Source organism: Dreissena polymorpha, chromosome 7 (assembly GCF_020536995.1).
Source record: "Dreissena polymorpha isolate Duluth1 chromosome 7, UMN_Dpol_1.0, whole genome shotgun sequence".
NCBI lineage: Eukaryota > Metazoa > Mollusca > Bivalvia > Myida > Dreissenidae > Dreissena > Dreissena polymorpha.
In genome coordinates this window covers 941,826-964,308 of record NC_068361.1, presented here as the reverse complement: position 1 = coordinate 964,308, position 22,483 = coordinate 941,826, and the positions used below count along the sequence as shown (strand labels likewise).

General features: G+C 33.3%; 1 protein-coding gene across 2 annotated transcripts in view; it reads left to right on the top strand.

Moving 5' to 3' along the window:
* The window catches only part of LOC127840160 (uncharacterized), a 34,542-nt gene extending 13,909 nt beyond the window's left edge, over positions 1-20,633 (top strand). For both annotated transcript variants that reach the window (XM_052368648.1, XM_052368649.1), the window contains exons 3-10: positions 1,343-2,933; positions 6,993-7,026; positions 10,298-10,399; positions 12,112-13,520; positions 14,672-14,750; positions 16,652-16,888; positions 17,558-17,814; positions 18,353-20,633. In XM_052368648.1, the coding sequence (XP_052224608.1) occupies positions 1,343-2,933; positions 6,993-7,026; positions 10,298-10,399; positions 12,112-13,520; positions 14,672-14,750; positions 16,652-16,888; positions 17,558-17,814; positions 18,353-18,549 (3,906 nt within the window). In that variant the 3' untranslated portion in view covers positions 18,550-20,633. The remainder of the gene's footprint in view (positions 1-1,342; positions 2,934-6,992; positions 7,027-10,297; positions 10,400-12,111; positions 13,521-14,671; positions 14,751-16,651; positions 16,889-17,557; positions 17,815-18,352) is intronic.
* Positions 20,634-22,483: the final 1,850 nt, after the last annotated feature.

The following is a 22,483-nucleotide window of genomic DNA, read 5'->3' as shown; positions in this document are numbered from 1 at the left end:
TTTAATCAACATTTCACAAGTCCAATGACCTGTTAATTGAAGTACAGGTACATGAACATGACAGAAATGATAATGTCTTAAAATAGAATTGTAGAACTTTGGGAATAATTCGGTCAATTCAAAGTGTGGGTGTTATTGTTTACAGACAAATTGATAGTGTATTGATCATGGATTAGAGTTGCAGCTATATCTAAAAAATAAAGCAATTCCGTGGCAAAATAGGCAACCATGGGATTAAGAATTTTTAGTATCATATTTCTCGATGACAAATTAATTACAACAATATATTACTAAATGATATTGAACTATTAAAAATGTGATAAAGATTTAAACATGGCTTATTTTAGGCAGCAATTTGATATACAATAAATGAAAGTCATAACTTATTTGTGTCAGTGGAAATTATTCCATAATATTACAATAAATGAAGAATTGCTTGGATTTTAAAGCTTTTATCCATATTTGCACTTTATTACCCATTTAAATGTCCATAGAACTAAAGTCACAAAATTCTTTTGAAATGCAAGGATGGAATTAAAATAGGATTCTTTATTATCAATTTCTAAGGTTCTTCAATCCAATTAATTTAATCAATCAACCTTTCGATGTGACTGGGCGTTAGTTTGTAATCAGTGTTATCCATAACAGTCACCAATCTAATACATTTCTGTAGACATAGTTCAAGGATTTAATACAGTCACCATTGTCTAATACATTTCTGTAGACATAGTTCAAGGATTTAATACAGTCTCCAATCTAATACATTTCTGTAGACATTATTATTACATGTATTAAGTTCAAGGATTTAATACAGTCACCAATCTAATACATTTCTGTAGACATAGTTCAAGGATTTAATACAGTCACCAATTTAAAACATTTCTGTAGACATAATTCAAGGATTTAATACAGTCACCAATCTAATACATTTCTGTAGACATAGTTCAAGGATTTAATACAGTCACCAATCTAATACATTTCTGTAGACATAGTTCAAGGATTTAATACAGTTACCAATTTAATACATTTCTGTAGACATTATTATTATAAGTTCAAGGATTTAATACAGTCACCAATGACACCAATCTAATACATTTCTGTAGACATAGTTCAAGGCTTTTATACCGTCACCAATCTAATACATTTCTGTAGACATAGTTCAAGGATTTTATACAGTCACCAATCTAATACCTTTCTGTAGACATAGTTCAAGGATTTAATACAGTCACCAATCTAAGGCATTTCTTTAGACATAGTTCAAGCATTTAATACACTCACCATTCTAATACATTTCTGTAGACATAGTTCAAGGATATAATCATGACATTATTTTCTGTGTTAGGTTCATGGCTCCTATGGGGACCTGTCAACATCACCGATGGACTTGAAACTTGGCCGGGACCTTTGCCATGAATTGTACAAGAGGTATCCTCACGCTTTCGCTCGTAGACTCAAGGCTAGGGAAGGTGGCCAGAAACTGTTAAATGCTCGTAACCACGTGTGGTTCCAGGAAAACACGAGTCGTTCAAACCCATCAAGTGCTAGATCTGTTGGTGAGATTGATTCCAAATCTGGACATGCAAGCCGGGATGTGGAACTTCATTACTATGCAAGGCCAAGATCAAGATTATCAGAGGATGCTTTAATGCTGACAAGTCAAACTCATGGAATTTATGACCCGCCGTTGACTGTGACTCAAAGGCTCAAGCAGAACAGTAAAAACTTGAACACATTGTTGAACGAGAATTCTCCGCTTAACCGCTTCAATAATAAATATCATACAGATTTGCAGCATGACACAAGTACAGACTTACAAGAGTACATGATTGAAAGGGGTAAAGAAAGAAGCAGACATAGACAGAAACATAAACGAATCATCATACAACGAAAGATTAATGGGAGCGATGAAGGCAATAAGGAGAACGAAAGCAAGGCAAGGAGATGGGTGAGTAAATCTGCCTCTCCTACTTCAAGAAATAGGCAGCAGTACAGTTTACCAAAGTCACCCTTAAATGAAGGGCATCTTGTAAATATTGATACATTACTTGCCGAGTCAGATTTAGAAATAGACTCAGTTCTCGAGAGAATCACTCGGCAAATGGTCAGCCCAGATTTCCTGGCAAAAAGTTCCAATGAAAAGGGAGATGATTCCATGGAGTGGCTGGAAACCTCAAAGATAGCGGAGGTTAATTATTTGCCCTCGCTGCTCAAAGGCACAAACAGCAGATGTGAAAGTCCAGCGATAGATTCTAGTCCGGGCAGTAGTGCTAGTACATGCAATAGGAAACATTCTGACAGACAGACATCTCAGAAAGTAACTAATACGAGTGCAGTGAGTGAATCAGACACTGACGAGGCACAAACTAGGCATCCTGATCCAGATGTTACCAGGCCCTCTGCAGTAGCAGCAGCTGTTACCTCAGACTATGAAGTCGAGCAGAAAATCAATGAGATTAATGATATAAAGCACAGGTTTGTGAGTAATTCTGAACATATAAACAGTGAAGACACTACAGCAGTGCCAGGAATATTGAAAGTATGTTTTGACCCTTTGGAAGTTAACTTGCCCAAATGTGAAAGTGAGGGGATAGATTTTACTCACAGGGACTGTGAAACTGTGATACACGAGAATCAAAGTGTGGCTGAATGCAGCCAAGGTGCTTATAATTGTGTTAAACGCGCGAGTCCATGTGATAGTGCGGGTAATATCAACAACGAATGTGAAAATCAATGTGATAATCAAACAGGTAAATGTGGTGAAACAAATGTTATTAAAGTTGTGAACAAAATTTGTGAAAATGATGACTGTGAACAGGGTGAGAATGTTGAGTGTTGTCATGGTGACAATCACCTGCCGATGGATGGTTATGTTGCCATGGATACCAGATCTGTAAAGCAGACAACAGTCATGGTTTCCAGGACCAGTCAGCAAGGTAATACATGTGTATCATTTTAAATTTATCTTTTTTTTTAATGTCTGATTGTTGTAGTGTACCACCAAAATGATGATGATGATGATGATGATGATGATGATGATGATGATGATGATGATGATGATGTGAGATGATGATGATGATGATGATGATGATGATGATGATGATGATGATGATGATGATGATGATGATGATGATGATGATTTTGGGAATAATCCAATTTGGGGATTTTGATTGTTTTTGCGCTAACAATACTGATTTTGGGAAAGGTAATTCAATATAACTTTTGTGAATTTATTTTACCGTTTTGCTTTGGGAATGCTGGGTCTGTTCAAATTTCTCTAGATACAGCTGAAAAATGCCTGTATATGTTCTCATTTTTTTTACATTCATTATATAAGACATGTTGTTTGTGTGTTCTAAAAATAATATCATTTCAAATATTTTCCCATTTCCTTTAAGCTGTTTTGTATGGCCTTTTTTCAGAAGTTTATTTATTGTTGTTTTAAATTATACAAATGTACTTATTATTACATAAAGAAGTTGATTCCTTTATATTTGTCATTAGAAATAGAAAATTTAAGCCATGAATGTCTTTTTTATAAAGAGAAGATTGAAAAATGGTTTACTTCATTTTTCTTTTAATGATATACATTGTAACTTGTCAACTTTACCTTTGAAAAGATCTGTTAACAAATTGTTAAAAAGGTTACATTCAAATGAACAATACATTCAAATTATGGCATTCAAATTATGGTAATAGCTAAATTATAATTTTTATAACTTTGCAGCATTTTATGAATTAACGCTTTTGTGAGGTCAGGTTTAGGTGTAGTTTACATCAGTCAATCTTATCATTTTATCAATGCCCTTTTGATATTCTTGTGAAGCAAAAATTCCACTAGTCAATTGGTGCTTAACTGCATAGTTTGATTTTGAAGAATGTAAAATGATTTGCTCACATTTCAATAGGCGATATTTAAAAGCCTTCGTATTGAAAAGTAATTGAGAAACTTCATGAATAATTGACTGTGATTAAATTGGTTTTCATTCAGGAGTTTTTATTCATGATACCTGCCATCTTGAGTTCCTATGTAAATAGAATTACAGATTATATGGAAGTGTAAAAATCTGTTTGATAGTTGATAATTCACTACTGGATTGTGTCCTATAAATAGTATGAAAAGGTTATTGTATTGCATGTGTTTTTTTTTATAAATAAAACATTCAAAATGAAGGTATTTGCATGCAGATCATACAGCCTTTATTGGGTCACATAATAAAAGGCCAAAAAGTTGTATTTTTCCTCAAATCCAGTTTAAACACTCTGTATCAATGGTTAGGCTTTTGAATTTTAACAGAAGTACTCTAATGAGTGTTGAATGTGTTATTGCAATTTTACTGATTATTTTTTGTTAAGGATTTTCTTATTTTTTATCAGCACCCTGTACCTTTTGGATCCTGTATTGTTTCTTAAATTGCAGCTTTAAGGAATTCAAGTACCCCATAAACAGTTCTCACAATAATTGTTCCAGTTTCCTGATTATAATCCATTTTTAGTAGCAGGTGACATGTTCACAAGTCTTTTTTATTAGCATATATATTATATTACTATTTTTATATTACTCAATTTCTACTAGCCCGAAAAAAAATCACATTTTCTTGGCTGTCGGACTTGTGGTTTCAAAGCGTGAAGACTGCATGAATTATGTAAAAGTTATTTGTTCAGAACAAACAGCCATCTAAAATTAAGCTCAAATCTATTATATCTGAAAAGTAAAACAGATACAAAAGATGCACACTAAACTCTCTCAAGGAAAGGCTTAATAATGAGTGTTTGCCTTTTGTTTGCATAATTGAATTTGCATGTTGCTGTTTGCCAATTTTAAAACAATTTATTGTGGCACACAAGGCAATTTAATTTCTTTACGACCAATTATCAATAAGCAAGTGCAGTGTTTTTTAATGGCAAGTTTGGGGCATATATTCGGCCCCATTCCCCTTAAAAAAGAGTATATATTTTTCCCCCATTTTGTAAAAAAAATCCCCTCCAGAAATAAAAATTTTTTTTTTTTTTTTTTTTTTTTTAGAAAGAACAGTCTCTTAATCATGATAAATATATCTCAAATTTATAGTATATAACTATAATTTATATTATTTTGAATTATTAGAATTATTATAAAGAGTTATATTAAATAGTTTTTCCCAATTCAGTGGACTTTTCACATTAATTGCATTTTTCTCCCAAAATGGCCAGGAAAAGGCCTTATGTATCTATATTGTGTCAATATTTGTTGATAAAATCATTCCAATTTGGTCCATTTTATTGATAAACAATGCTAAAATTTGCCATTTTATCGATTTAAAAGATCCCAATTAGACTCAGAATGGCTAAGAAAACTGAGACTGTGCATGAAGGCTGAACTGTCTGAAACTTATGTTGAAAAAATCATTGATATATATTTTAATTTTAAGAAAAAGGACAAAGACATTCAGGTGTGAATATTATATTCATACAAACATGTGTATTAATATAATAAATATCATTACATATAAATAAGTGAATTTTTAATTTTCCCCTTTTCCAAAAAAAAGATGCCTTTTTTCCCTGTTGGACGGGCCCCGCCACCATTCCCCTATAAGTGAAAAAACACTGAAGTGTCAAATTGATAAAACTCATTGATTAGACAAGCATACACTGACAAAAAAGACAATTTTTATGTCCCCCATTATAGTAGCGGGGGACATTGTTTTTGCCCTGTCTGTTTGTTGGTTGGTTGGTCTGTTGGTTGGTCTGTTTGCGCCAACTTTAACATTTTGCAAGAACTTTTGCTATATTGAATATAGCAACTTGATATTTGGCATGCATGTGTTTCTCATGGAGCTGCACATTTTGAGTGGTGAAAGGTCAAGGTCAAGGTCATTCTTCAAGGTCAGAGGTCAAATATATGTGGCCAAAATGGCTCATTTTATGAATACTTTTGCAATATTGAAGATAGCAACTTGATATTTGGCATGCATCTGTATCTCATGGAGCTGCACATTTTGAGTGGTGAAAGGTCAAGGTCATCCTTAAGGTCAGAGGTAAATACATGTGGCCCAAATAGCTTATTTTATGAATACTTTTGCAATATTGAAGATAGCAACTTGATATTTGGCATGCATGTGTATCTCATGGAGCTGCACATTTTGAGTGGTGAAAGGTCAAGGTCATCCTTCAAGGTCAGAGGTCAAATATATGTGGCCCAAATAGCTTATTTTATGAATACTTTTGCAATATTGAAGATAGCAACTTGATATTTGGAATGCATGTGTATCTCATGGACCTGCATATTTTGAGTGGTGAAAGGTCAAGGTCATCCTTCAAGGTCAAATATATGGGTCAAAATTGCTCATGTAATTTCACTTCTGCAATATTAAAGCCAGCAATTTTATATTTGAAATGCATGTGTATCTCATGGAGCTGCACATTTTGAGTGGTGAAGGGTCAATGTCAAAGTCATCCTTCAAGGTCAAACGTCATATAGGGGGACATTGTGTTTCACAAACACATCTTGTTTAATTAAAATCTTGAGTTAAGCGACATTGAATTGGGTCAGTAGGAAATAGCTAACAAAAGTATTATTACTGATGGGGCCTCATATATTGCATTAGTTTTTAATGACAGCATAATCATTGTAAGAATGTTGAAAAGGGATGTCAGACTGACCTTGATCAACTGTTCTTAAGGAATTATGAACTTTATACAGGTGCATTAAAGGTGGTGGCGATAGGAGCTTGATATCCAGAACTTGTCTTATGTGGCATAGGTGTAACTGTTTTCTGTACTTGAAGAAACAAGTGTTATCTATTTTTTGTCTTATCCAAGTTGGTGTTTAGGAATTTAAAAAATACTTTTTATGCATAATCATTATGAATTCTTGGTTGGAAGCTAGTGATATTTCATGTATACACAATTTGCAAATTTTTCATTTAAGATTCTTCTTTTGAATTCAAAAATGGATAAATGTGTGATTCTTTCAACCAACTGAGATGTAACCATGGTGATGTCTGTTTCAGATTCTGATTTGGACTCAGGCATAGGATGTGGAAGGTAGGACGTTTCTTGTAAATTGAACAACACTCTGGGAAAAGGGGGCTTAATGCATGTGATTAAAGTGTAGTCCGAGATCAGCCAGTGCAGTCTGCACAGGTCATTTTGTGAGGACACTAAATTGCAAAAGGACTGGATTTTTGTTAAGATGGACAATCTTCAAATGAAAAATTCCATACAAGCCAGGGCCCTTGCTATACCTTCGGGAATTGGGGCCGGGGCCCTTAGAGGGGGGAATTGCGCCATTTTGGGCGAAAAGAGAAATTTTAGAAGATCTTTTCACCAACCATTCAACACTTAAAATTGCTTTATTTTAATGTAATTTACATAAATATACATTAAATCAAAGGTTAATAGCACGATACCAGCTGGCAACATAGGTATAAAAGTATAATAAAAAAAACATTTGGAGGGGGGGAATTTTTAGCTGAAATAGCGGAAAAAAGTATACTATTATAAGGAGGGAATGGGGCCAAATTTCGGCCCAAAAACTGCCATTCAAGGGCCCTGCAAGCGGAAAGTGTAATCCCTGATTATCCTGTGCTGACTGCACAGGCTAATGTGGTACGATACTTTACAAACTTACATTACATCTTGTTTTTTCTCACAGCAAGACTCAATTTTATTGATAATTGTTTGCTTGCTCTGGTTAGGGTTTATCTTTTGCCATCCTTAAAGGCTGCTTCCCTCAGACAAAATGTGCCAATTGACCTTTCGACAGCGAGAGTGAAGCAACGCCCACCGATTTCAAGGGGGGTCACTCCGCCGAAGTCCGTCATAAAAATGGCTACGCGAATCGGCCGCATAAGTGAACCAAAAAGGCCTCATGGTATACCAGAAAGGCCATACAATAGTTTTTATTATCATTGAATATTGGTGCTGAATATAATTATCATATCTATTAAAAAGTCAAAACTTTTTTATTAGTCTACTTAAAAGCCGTTAAATTTATCATCAAAGTCGGCAAAATTATCGCCAATTATCGCATACAGTATGAATTGTTCGTTTGTCACAATATTTTTCCTTGAGTAATAGATGTTTCAGTTTTTTAATTAAAAGCCGTTAATTTTTGCAACCGATGGCAACATCGCAAATGTGGCACAGGTAAGTAAATTTATTATAATAGAAGACGAAGAACGTTTTTATTGAAATCCGATATAACACATATCTACAATGCGTTTGGTCAAAATGACCCATGCGCATTGTTATAATCGTATAACAAAGTCAAAGTCGTCAAAAAAGTAACATACACAATATATTATTATATATTATTATTTCCTCGAAAACTATCTTCTGCAATGTTTAAAATATAAAAAGTTGAAAGAATTTTCATGTACAAAAAAACTCGCTAATCAGACCGGGTTTTCAAAGGGTCATTCACAGTTTGCAGCATCTGTTTTGATAACGGATTAGTAGAAAGCCCACATATGGTGTAAAATGACACTTATTGGCCCCTATTGATAATTACTTGCGCATTTGAAAATAGTTTCTTAACTTACATTAAATTTGGAAGACTTAAACCGAAAGAAATAAAAAATGTTTTATTCTATGTGATATTATTAAAAATAATAACTGATTGTCTTTATTATTACGATTTCATTAGCATTAAAAAAATCTAGCAAAGTTTATAATGTCTTATTTATTTGCCGACTGCATTAGAATGTCAAATTTATTTAACGTTGGCCACCTTTGAAAAATGGTTTTAATTGTTCCTTTCTAATTTGTCTATATAGAGGATAAACAAGTACAAAGTGATACTCTTTTTTATAACGTGTCCGTTGCAAAACTTACATTTTCTATTTTCGCATAGTATCTTATTATAACGACTGTGTTTTGCTTTCGGGCGATCGCTTAATATGTTGAGATTAAGCTGTTCGTGTGGACGACCACAAAGACGAATCCAACGTTTGAATTTTTCAAGATTAGTACCCGGTTGAGGGAACGGAAAAAACGTACTTCCATCTTTTAACCGTTCTGGATACCTTGTGTATGAATAACAAGTGCCATAACAGCACCTTTCAACCATTTTCTTTGTTTAAAACACAGAATTACGTATAAGCTTATGTGTCGGACAACTGCGAGTTTGACGGACAAAATGGCGGATAGTAACGGGCCTAATCTATGCTGTAATCTGATTGGTTAATAAGCCTGTCAATCAATCGGCTGTCGAAAGGTCAATTCTCCACCTAAAAAGTTAACATATGTTCCAAGGTCCTAACATTTTGAATAAATTGACTTAAATTATGCTTAAGTAACGTAAGGCTCTACTCTTGCAATGTCTTACCAATACAACAACGACTTAAATATTAAAAGATGAATGTGCAGTCTAGACTGATTAATTTAAATGTCAAATGCCTCAGGGAAATGCATACAATCTCAAATCTTTTTCAGGGTAGGAACCAGTACTTGGTATTGTTTGAAAGGTTGAAAGATGTTGGGAAATTTTAATCTGGGTCCAGTATTTTATACAAGTTGTATTTCTAGGGATTAAGTTAGGCTATAAAAAAGGGTCTGGCGGGGTTGGGGGAGGGGTAAAAATTGGCAGAGCCACCTATTTCCTGAAAAAATAGCTTTATTGTAAACTTATACATTTTTAGTTACGTCAATAGCCAATAAAAGCATGTTGGATGAGTCTGCATTTGCAAGAACATTGACAAATAAAAGATGTACATAAAATGGTGGGATATACTATAAAAGTGTGGGGCATAAAAATGGCAGGGAGGCCCTACCTGCCATTCAGCTTAAAATAAATCCCTAATTTCATTCAAAACTTCCTATTGATCAAAGCAACAAAAATGCGAAAATTTTCTAAATTGAATCATGCTGAATTTGGCTTCCCCTTAAACATACAGTAAGGGCCCTGGTTTTGTTTAATGAAAATCATTAAATATGTATAATTAAATAGTAAAAACACATGTAGTAAAGATAACAATTCAACATATGAATTGATAATGGAGATGATAAATGATGATGATGATGATGATGATGATGATGATGATGATGATGATGATGATGATGATGATGATGATGATGATGATGATGATGATGATGATGATGATGATGATCATGATCATGATGATCATGATGTTGATGATAATGATGTTGATGTTGATGATGGGGGTTCTGGTGGTGATGACAATCATGATAAGGAGTTTGATGGTTACGAACTAAAAAACTATTCAAAGCATCACAATAAAATTAACAAAAAGCACTAAGTCTGTTGTGAAATGTACATAGTTATTTTACTTGTATTAGTGTGTGTTTTTTTCAGCTCATGTGCAGAGGTTCTGCCTGGCAAATCCAAGGGCAGACAATCCACGTCTGGCATGAGGCTGCAACCTGTCAAGGCAGACCACAGTATTCTCCCTTTAAGGTATGCTATTATTCTTGGCAGCTTGTTAGATGTCTGAAAAAGAATGTATATCAGATATGTGTATTAGCTAGTATTACCATTTAAAGAAAATATGTTGGTGCTGTCTATGCTACTAAAATCACTCATTTACAATGCATGAGCATAGCTTATTAAAATATGTGTTACTACATGTAAATCCATTGATTAACAATACCAGAGGGTTGCATAATAAATGGCAGTTTTATATATAATTAAAAAATATATCAGATCAGCTTAGAATGAAATTAGTTTTTACACTGTCTTGGTTTAACAAAGCTTTGTTATTCTAATGCAAATGCTCTGGTGGTTTTATTTCTACATGTTATAATTTTGAAATGTTGTTTTATGGATCAACTTTATTTAAAAAAAGGAGATGTAATACATATTATTATCATATATATTATTATCAGTTATATTATAATATATGAATATATTCATATATTTATATATTCAAGAATACAGGAGCTTTTCTCACCATTTTGGAAACATGACCAAAACCTGTGTAATTGTAAATTTTAGCATCAATTTCTTTTAATTAGGAACAAGACAATTACCAGTAGTACTTGTTGATTGATAACTGTTTTTAGCAAAGTGAAAAACATAATTTCTTTCATACATATACATTACTTTTTTTTAATGAATGCATACTAACTAATACGTGAATGCATATGCATGCTTACAATAAAGTTAAGCACAGTTAAATTTAGCATTTGTTTAAGAAAGCAGATGATAACAAGTATTTTTGATACATTCTTGTATTTATCTGTTGTAGATACATTTGAATGGGTAAAGATTAACACCTATCAATACCCTGTTTATTTAAATATTTACACACACCTTTGAAGTTAAGTAGTGGAGAAGTAGCAATTTGAGAATGCTTTACTCAGGAAATAGTTATTTAAGACAACAATTCTGTTTTGTGTTAATGGCGAGGATAATTCCCTAAGCAAACATGAAATTGGTCTTATATAAACTATACCTATGGTGGGAATAAATGAAGGATATAATAGCTTTCAGGTTGGCTTGCCTTTAATGACATGATAGTTTGCATGACCTTTTTATCATGTGCACTTTTTTTTCAACCGGTAAGTTGACAAACCTTAAGTAATTATCAACTGCCACTCAAACTGATTATTTGGCAATCATGCATTATTCAGGCAAATCACAACATTTCAATATTTATTTTAAGTTATTTCAGTTTAAAGTCATTTGTTGTATAAGCTTGTCAATTTTCATTGATTTAAATTCGAACAACACATCCAGGGTGGATTGTGGAACTCTTGCGGGACATTTTTCATAAATTTTTTGGGAATTTTAAAGTAAATTTTCACCAAATTAACTTTTGCATGATTACATGTATTGTTACATGTAAAACTGAATGAAACAAAAATAACTTCAAGATATCTATAACATTTTAAAACTTAACATTTCCATGCTTAAGAGCTCTATTTGCAAACACTTGGAAGTGAAACAATCAATTGGGAATTTTTTAAACTGGATTAAGGACAAAAACTATTTTTCTCTCACCTACTTAATAATACGGAAGACAGTGAAAAAGAGGAGATTACTGTGCAATTCTTGCAATCTTAGAAGAAAAACTTGTCTTCGATTTGAGGTACAGACTTAAATAACTTTTCTTGTTGCTCATTTTGTTCAACAACTGTAATCAATGCATCATTTTTGCACTCTCACAGGCCTGATTTTGACATTCCAAGTGTTGGAATGGGAGGCAACTCTTTTGATGTCTCTGACGACACAAACATAAGGCTGGGAATCTGCCGCGAGTCCATCCGGGAGAAAAAGGTCGTGGAAAAGTACAGAAGGGCTAGAACGCCATGTCGCCACATTATCATTAAGACCTCAGAAATTAATAGACCAAAGAGTGCCCCTACGTTGGAGTCAAAATCAAACTTAAAACCAGTGGATATACCCATTTCTGCTGAAAACTCTGACTTTTCTCCTGATGAGGAGTTTATTGCTCAGAGCCAGACGCTTGGTAGACAAACGTCTCGGAGTCCCAGATCAGTCCAAGAGAAGTATGCATCCACACCAAATCTTGTAAAGGCTAACGAGTCTTCAGCGTTAGCTGGTCCAATGCTTGGGAAGTGGTCATCCAGTACGCAGCATCTGAAACCTCGTAAGATTTCACAAGATTCAACAGAATCTTCAAGAGAGGATGGTTCCCTTTCTGAGTCTGAGAGCGATGAAAGTATTGGGGAACCGGTTGAACATAATTTTCATGTGAACAGTAGTACACCTGTTCATAGGCATCCCCGTTTGAATTATGAGCGTGGTTACAATAGTGATCAGAACACGTTGTTTAACGGTCGATTGAATCAGGATTTTCACGAAGGGAAAGGTTCGGAGACTAATATCTTCGGCAAGAAGGGCATGTTTAAGCCAGCAGTGTCATCCCCCCGTGTGAAAGAAAAAAGACTTAAACTGAGAAGCATTTTAAAGAACAAGAAAGGAAGTTTTAATCCAATTGTGAGTGAGAGTAATCATTCCGTTGCAGAAAGAGTGGCCGTGAATAGGATTTATGCAAAAGACAGGGGACAAGAAAGGGAGGCTACTCATTCCATTCCACAGTCTAGTGCAAGAGAAATTTATAGTGACTTAGACACTGACCGCAGAAGAAGTGATAGTGAGAGAAGTGGTTCTGTGAATGAGCGAAACTTTGGGAGACGTTCAGCATCTTCGGGCTCTGCAGATCCCTTAGAGATTGTGGCTGATGTTCACAGGACTAATTCTGGCTCTGCAAGACTCCAGGAGGTTAACAGTGCAAGCTCGAAGAATCATTTAAATGAAAACTTTAGGTTGGGAAACGACCAATCCCGACTTCAACATGAAAATTTGCCACAAAGTCACCAAAATACTTGGGAATCAGGAAAGAGTCAATCATTGCAAACAGACACAGAGCGTTCCCCCAAAGCACAGCCACCAAAGAAACCGGCCCGAACAAAGCATAAGCGGGCTGCACCTGATCTCAGCTTCTCCAAGTACAAAATAAAAACTCCAGAAGGGAGATCTGTAAGCACTCGTGCAAATGGTAGTCAAAATTACTGTAGTGAAGTACAGCCAGTTCTGCAGTTGTACCGGGAAGGTTTGTTAAACTTTGTGGTTAAGAATATATACATGAATATTTAAGCCTTGTTATGGGAAAATGGGATTTTATGCATGTGTGTAGTGTTTTCCTAGATGAGCCTGTGCAGTCTGCACAGGCTATTCTGATTTGAGACTTTCAACATGAACTTGAGTTTTTGCTTAAAAGGGACTTCCTTTAAACTTAACATAAAATAAAAGCTGAAAGTGTCATCCCTGATTAATCATTAGCCTACAGTGCAAACTGTAGATGCTTAAATCTGGGACGACACTTTACACAAATGCATGAAACCTGTTTTCTCAGGGAGGGCTGATATTTTCTTTAAATTTCTTAAGTTAATAACACTTTTTTTCAGTTTATATGTTTATTACACTCTTTAATTTGACTTTTATTCTAAATCTGCAAGCTACCACTCACCCATTGTCAGTTAGATGCTATAGTTAACCCTTTGCATGCTGGGAAATTTGTCGTCTGCTAAATTGTTGTCTGCTGAATTTCTAAAATTAGCATTTTCTTCGATTTTTTTCAAAGAATACTGTCAGAATAGCAAACAGTTTGGATCCTGATGAGACGCCATGTTCTGTGGCATCTCATCTGGATCCAAACTGTTTGCAAAGGCCTTCAAAATTTGGTTCCAGCACTAAAAGAGTTAAGGGTTGTGTTCAACAACTACATATCTCTGTACAAGTATTCAATTAAAATGGATCATGGCCCCATGGGAAACTTAACATGTATTGGCAATACTAATATCTGACAGAGTTCTTGGGTCAGTTATTTTTCATATTCAAATTCCATGCCATAAAAGATATTTATTTTATGCTTTCCGGTGGTTTATAGAGAAATATCAGTGAATTAAAACTTATCGATAATTTTCACAGTTTACTGTGAAATGACATCTTTTTTTTAAAGAAATGACGTCATTATCCCAGCGAAATTCTTTAGTTAAACTCTTTAACAATGTATTTAAACTGTGAAAAAAAAGCATAAAATAAAAAGAAAATTTGTTGGATTCGGTGGAATATCGAATTTAATTCACTCGTGATCATAGATCACTCGTGAATTAAAATCGATAATCCACTGAATCCAACAAATATTCTCTATGTAACAATTATGCTGCTTATGGTAATGGTTTGTATTTTGTAATTTATCAGAAACTCCCTGTTCTGCGATGACAGAGGTGCCTTTATCAGACACAGAAGATGAAATGGATCATGTCCCCGTACAGTCCAGGTAAGAGTGGTAGATTTATGTCTGTTTAAAGAGCAGACTGCACAAATTATGATAAAAATAAAATCACCTTACTAGTCCAACAACAAAAAAGAAATCTTAATTTGTGCGTTGTTACAAAAAAGTCTCACTGGAGTAGATCTGCATGCACATGATTGTATAAAGCACTTTCAAACAAAAATATACATTATACTTTTGGAATATAAGACAATATCAGAATTACAATTATTACCATTTTCAAGAGTACCATTTCCCAAATAACAATTGCAATTCCAAATTACAGTGTTCTGAATAAGTTTATGTGAAAATTATAGCTTTAAAATAAACATGTTTAAATCAAATAACTCATTCAAATGTATGAATATTGGTATAACTATAGGTGCTTTGTTTATGCAAATATGTTCTTTCTCAAAAATTCAAATATCAACATTTTTGACAACTGAGTGTGAAAAAAGTAGCAATTTCAAAGTATAATATTAAACTGTGAGGTTGAAGCTGCTATTTCACAGATAGGGAAAATGACATAAATGAAACATATTGTTTCATGTTTCAAATTCATTGAAACAAGATCCAGTGTAATATAATTGCTATTAATAACATTGTTAACACATTATCAAAGCTCCAAACTGCCTGGTTAAGTTATTTTAATGCATTTTTTTACTCATTTGCAAAAGTGTCTCAAAACCCTTTTTCAGCTATTTACATGTCTAACTTTGGTTGCTGTTGTGGAATTACTGCTTGGTCAAAACTAACCCAATCAGCATTACTTGTGGAGTCCCTTTGATAACTACAATTATTTCATAATTAGGCTGTAACTATTATGAATGGCATTTATAGGATAATGGTTTGAGCATCTGCAGTGCACTTGGGAGGATTGGGATTAATCCACATGAGCATTCATTATTGTTCACTGACATTAAAAGTATGCAATTTATTATCCAATATATTTCAAGTTACAGAGATATCTATCAATTATCATTAATTGATGAAATATTTACAAATAATCCTTCTATTTAAAAAGCTTTCAGAATTCAATTAGGCCCAAACAGACCAAAATAACAGTAGTGAAAAGTCCTTGTCTATTTTTAGAAGAAGGTTGCTAATAAAAACGTTAAGTTAATTATTTCTTTGTTTTATACCGAGTTTATTAAATGATGCTTTATTGACTGCATTGATAGAGTATTATATTCCAAAAATTGCAAAAACGTCTTTTGGCCTTACTTTATTCGCCACACCTACTGTAGTGTGGAAGCTTTAAGAGTAATGCCAAGTAGATGGACAATACAGTGCGGGGCGCATGTGTAGTACACGACATAAGCCTATCAAAAATTAAAGGTTATTTACAATGGAGGTCCTTTGCTATAAAACAATTGAAAATAAAGCAACATAAACATTTTAAGACCTCGGAAACAAGGCTGAAACCGGTCTGGTATATGTTAAGAATCTTGACTGTTTTCTTACTCTTTGGCAGTTTTGGAAATGTCATCAGGCCTGTACATCATGATTTGCTTAATTTTACCCCCTAGAACGTAGTTGAGGGGCCGAGTTGTATGGGACTCACAATTTACATCACTCTGTCTGTTCAGAGAAAGGACTTGCTTGATGAAATACTCATACTCAATAAAAAATAACTGGGCTAATGAACTACTTATACATTTTTCAATGCACACCACTCATTTCGCATGCACTGATCCATATAGCACAAAGTTGTCCATTAGAAATTTGTATAATCCTATGTTACACATTCCTAAAGTTATGTCATGTTTTACTAAGATGTTCAATAACATGATTGTCACAGCTTGCTAGGTATAACAGATGTGACTCCTCTGTGACAAGCCCTGATTTGTGATTTTAACCAGATGGAATTATGTTTCTAGCATAAACATTATATGACACCATTGCAGCAACCTGACAAAAGCAAAGGAAATGAGTGCTTCAAAAAGTTCCTTATTCGACAAAACTAGAGGAAAACTGAAACTCTTTGGTAAATCAACAAGTTTAGAAAAGGGACTTGACGAAGAGACTAAGAAATCACATAGTAAGGGAGGTAACCTGTTCAGCAAGATGAAGAAAGCCCCATCCATAAAGTCGATTACCTCCCTTTTCAAGCGTAAAAAGAAGGATAAATTTGAGGACAAGGGGTATGAATTTTCTTAAAGTTGTTTGTTTTAAAATTTTGCTTTATATACTTACATCGAAAGTAATAATTAATTATATGGCAAATTGTATATGATCTTTTCTTATAAGCTCTTTAACGATTTAAGAATTGCAGCCGTGTCATTATGAACGATACTTTAAAACATATCGTTGATATTAATTATGTTAGTCATGGAAAGTATTTGGTCACGTTAAGGGATTGATTGTCCAATCACCAGATAGCATCTAAAAAGAATAATTATGTTTTAAATATCACAATGTTATATTGTTCCTTGTGCGTTATTACTTATTAATTTTTGGAGAGCCTAACAATTGATGAAATCACAATTCAGAAGTGTCATATACGGGCAAAATGTGTATATTGTTATTCCCACTTAATTTAAAGTTATAACAATGATTCCCATTCAAGTAGCATCTTTGTTTAAAGGTCATTATCTATATAATATACAAGTAAATATAGATGTACACTGAAATCCGTTACACATCAAATGTTTTATTATTTATTTTTATGTTCATCAAAATTATAAAAATTGTACTCTTCACAGTTTCACTTGCCATGCTGCCCTATTTTTAAGTAAAATGCCTCTACAATTATCATAAAAACATCCAATTTAGTTTAATGTTATGTTTAAAGTCTTGCAAATCTATTTTAGCTCCAACAATGCCATAAACAGCAATGGTCATCTTTCTGAGTCACACCTCAAGCAGTGGTCATCTTGTCAAGTCCTGTCTGCCACCGACCCACCCGCTGACCACCCCACACCGGTCACTTCCACAACACTGGGTGGTCATCCCATCGGTCAGCTTCAGAAGATAAATCATGACGGGACACAAGTGCTGTGCCTTGCCAAGCCAGAGAGCGGACCCTTGGGGTTCTATATTACAAAGGGGAATGCCAAATATGGAAATGGTAAATTGCAGGAATGAAGTTCAAATTTTTGAAATATATTTTTGGACCTAACACGCTATGGTTTGAAAACGTTTTTAACATAAAATGTTTGTACTAATTTAGGCTTTAATGTCTAAATGGGAAATGCCAAAAGTTTTATTTGGCAATTGTAGGTTTGCTGGAGCAAATGTGAATTAACATGTCTCTTTCGATAGTTAGCTTTTGCTTGTATGTCTTGTTCCTTATACTTTTTTTGTCATGAAAGACAAGTATGCATAAACTTCATGAATCACTGCCCATTTGAACTTATTAGAAATTTCTGATTTTATAAAGATTTCATGCATACCAAGTGTTTTATCTCTAAAATTTGGTGTATTACTCGAACAATCTGATATGGAATACCAGAATCTAGCAGTGTTTTTGGTAAAACATTTTTTTCACTTGAATCATTCATTCATATTAACTTTATGATAAATGCTCATTGAATTATTACCCCTAATCAAAATTTGTTTAATGACAACATTGACTGTTAATTTCAACATGCTTCCCGTTATTTCAGGAATCTTTGTGTCTCGATTCTCCAGCACAGATCGGGACCGAAGTTTTGCAGGCCTACTTGGCGTGGGAGACGAGATATTGGAGGTGAACGGTCACCCAGTGAGCTCTCTGTCAAAGGACGAAGTGTACAGCCTCATATGTGCCAGTCCCATCATAGTACTGAAAGTGTTTCCATTTATAGCACGGACGGATGTGTGAAAGATGACACTTCAACATTATTGTATAAAATGTTTTTCCATTCAGGATTTATAGCAGGAAAGATGTTTGATATATTATTTTCATCTCTTTCCTTACATGCTGGGGTAGATGTGTTTAAATTACTTATTTGTGTCAGTCTCTTCTTTGAAAAGCAAGTTTATTTTCGAAAAATTGTTTGCTAATTACGTTTTAAGAAATGCTTAATAAATAACAACTACTTGTATTACAAGAAATGACCATCAATCATTCCCTTTTGATTTTAAGTTTGAAAGATCATACGGATGTTTTAAAGATCACATTTCTTTTCATATTAAGGAATTGTGGTGAAAGAAAATGTTTGGTAAATCATGCTTCCCCTATTTACACCAATAGCTGTTGGATAGATCTACATTTCCTTTATTGTAAGGAATTATGGTTGATAGATCATTTCTTTTTCTTCAAAAAATGTTTAAATGATCACTAGTTCCTCAATAGCAACAATTATGTTTTATTGATTACAAATTCGTCTATAGCAATTAGTATGAATGATTGATCACAACTTCATCAATAGCATAAGGAGCATTTCATAGATAACTCTTTCCTTTAAAAATATATATATAACGTTATATATATCACTCTAGCAATAATTCTTGCGGCTTAGATACTGTTTCTTTATTTGAAGGTCAGATGCAAATGTCTTAAAAAATGTAATGCTTTATAACTAGCAATAATTATTATTCATTCTTAAATGTTGATTGAAAGACATATTTAAAAAGACAACACATTAATAAATATCATAAATATGTGTACTTTTTAACTGAAGTTGGATATAAAATGTTCTTTCAATTCAATAATAGTATAAATTCCTTGTGCATTTGTAAAAAGGTGACTAGTTTAGTTATGATTGTGTCTATGCACTTTTATATTATGTTGCTTTAATTAATAAAATCATACTTTTGTAGGCTATTTATTCACTTTTGATGTTGCATTATTAATTGAAAACTTTTAAAGATGCGAGATTATTTGTATTGACAACATTCATTAAGGCCAGTAAGTTTACATATATGTTTCTTTTTATGTTGTAAAATATTGCAGAAACATTGTTTCTAGTTTTGTTAAAAGTAATAAATTACAAACCATTTAGTATTAACATGTCTTTTATGATAACAACTCATATAACCATAGATTTGAAATTAATAAAATGTACTAGAATGACATGAGCATTATTTTAAATTAAATAGTGTAATGATTGATTCTTGATTAATTATCTTTCATAAATGAAAAGAAACTTTCCTGAAATATCAGTAAAGTTGTTTCCTCATTTGTATAAACTTATACTGTTACTAATACAAATAATTATTCACATTTAATATACTCATATAGCTGGCTAGGAATTATTGTTTTCCATTAGCAGATGTTATGCAACAATGCTAGATGTCTTTATTTATGTGCAATCAATTTATGATATTTTTATATTAACCATGCAGTTTGTGTCACACTCAAAATATTAATCAATATAAACAGTAGAAAAAATATAATTGTAATCACAGTCTTCCATGAAATACAGTTTTGATATAATTATATTACTTCAGTTATAGATTGAACATTCTTTCTCGTGATATCCTTAGTGTCATTTATAAGTATATTTTAAGGCTTCACGTAAGCATGTAGAAACATTTGTGTACGTGTTTTAGGTTTAAGTGTATGTTCATTTTTATGCCCCTGAAGGAGGGCATATAGTGATCGCACTGTCCGTCCGTCTGTCTGTCTGTCCATCACACTTTGCGTTTAGGTTTTGAAAAAGGCTCATAACTTCTATGTCGCTTCAGATGTAACCTTCATATTTGGTATGCATGTGTACATGGACAAGGCCTTTCTATACGCACATAAATTTTGCGTTTAGGTTTCGAAAAATGCTCATAACTTCTATCAAAGCGTTTTTTGGGTGCATATGTCATCCTATGGAGACAGCTCTTGTTCATCTGTTATATTATCAAATTATTTTGTATTTGTTGTACAAATAGTTACGTTTAATATGCATACTAACAACGATGTATGATACCACTGGTACAAATCAGCGAAATGGAAAGAAAACATGAACATCATGTTTGTTGTGTTGTTTATTTTAAAGTTTGTGCATAGGTTGCTTTACTTCAAATAGTTCTTTTCTCTCAAATTGTGATTTAATCTTAAAATTTATCGATGATATTTGTTTTATTTTCATGTAAGACCGTTTTATCATTTCATGAGTTGCCATGTACAACATTTATTTTCACTAGTGACGGATATCCTTGATTAACAGTATGGTGATAGCACATGGTTACAATAAAAGCACTCACTGCTTGTGTCGAAAAAAATCCCGTTGTTTTTTAAAATGGTCGCTCGAATGCATTTTTATTGAATTTTACTTTTTGTTTTCTGTTGTTTATTATTATCTCAAACTTTATACGATTGATTCGGATTATTTCACATTTGTAATAGAAATAATTTACTAAAAGTACCAACAAACTTGGCATAAATCCAATGTGAAATGATCAAACATCATTCACTCGAACTGAAGTTAAATTATGAGGTTGCCATTCACTGTCGTTATACTGCGATTCACATTGGGGATTGAAATGTTACCAATTTAACTGAACCAAACAGTATTAGCAGAACACACAGCTGCCTGTCAGTCCGAAACACAGCTTACTTAACACACACCTGTCCTCCGTACACAAAACAGTTTGAATACTACACCAACGCTCCTAATTTTCATCTGAATGAAATAATATAAATATAAAGTATTTCGTTCAACAATACGTAATGTATTCATTTATATTGCGGTTCAGTAAAAACGTACTTCGATATGATAAATAATTTTGCAGTATGCCATTAAAGGTATATTTTGCAATAAGTCCTCCGTGAAGATTATTAAAACATGCACGCACAACAGTATATCAACAGAACGAAACAGGTTGTTTATTTGTAAATAATATATAAACAAAAACTAATACAAAAGAGGGTTGTTTCACAATCATGTGCAATGCTAATATTAAACATGTAAAAGGAGCATTGTTTTCATTAAATGAAAAGTGTACAGGCCTATACGATATTTGATTTCTCTCAGGGTATATCCATGAAACAATATTCTCAGTAGAGTGCGAAAATAAATATTTTTTATAAGCGCTTGCAATTAATAAGATTTAGGCCTGGGGCTAGGTGGGCAGGCATCAAACAGATGCTTTTACGCCAATAAATTATGTTTGCATCGACCAATCTTAATGAAACTTAATATAACAAGCTTGTACTGAGACCAAACTTGGGATTGTATTTTGGACATGCGATGTCTCGGTAAAGGTAGCTGTTGCTAAAAATTGAAAAGAAAATTCTAAAAAAGAACTTGGGATTGGATGGATATAATGTACTGAATTTTGTACATAATGTGCTTTATGCGACGACTGCACGAGAATCATTTTGGGTCATTTGGATATGGTCTTTATCAATGTTACTAAAATAGACAACGTTTAAACATTGCTTGTGCTTGGGTCAGTAGGGGTAAAGGTCATGGTCACTGTTTCTAACATTAGTATATTTTTCGCTCAATAGCCTTGGGTGTCGTTATGAGATTGTGTGTTTTTTGCTTCCACTCAAACTTTTCTTGTGATTTCACCATTATTTAAATTACATTGATAATTTGTATTTAAGTCTGAGACACATATGAAAATACACCTTGAAGTCTTCATAACATATACTTTATTTTATTTATCTAAACAGTTGAAAATAGGATCGGTTCATCTTTGATAATTCGTTAAAATCAATGGTCAGACGATCCGTCATTAGTAGATAATATAGTCCGCGTACACTTTATTTTTCTCAATGTGTGCATAACCAGTTTTTCATGATGGACATTTTTTACATTGATATATCACGTACTAACCTCAAGGGTCTTAATAAATTGCAATCACTAAACAAA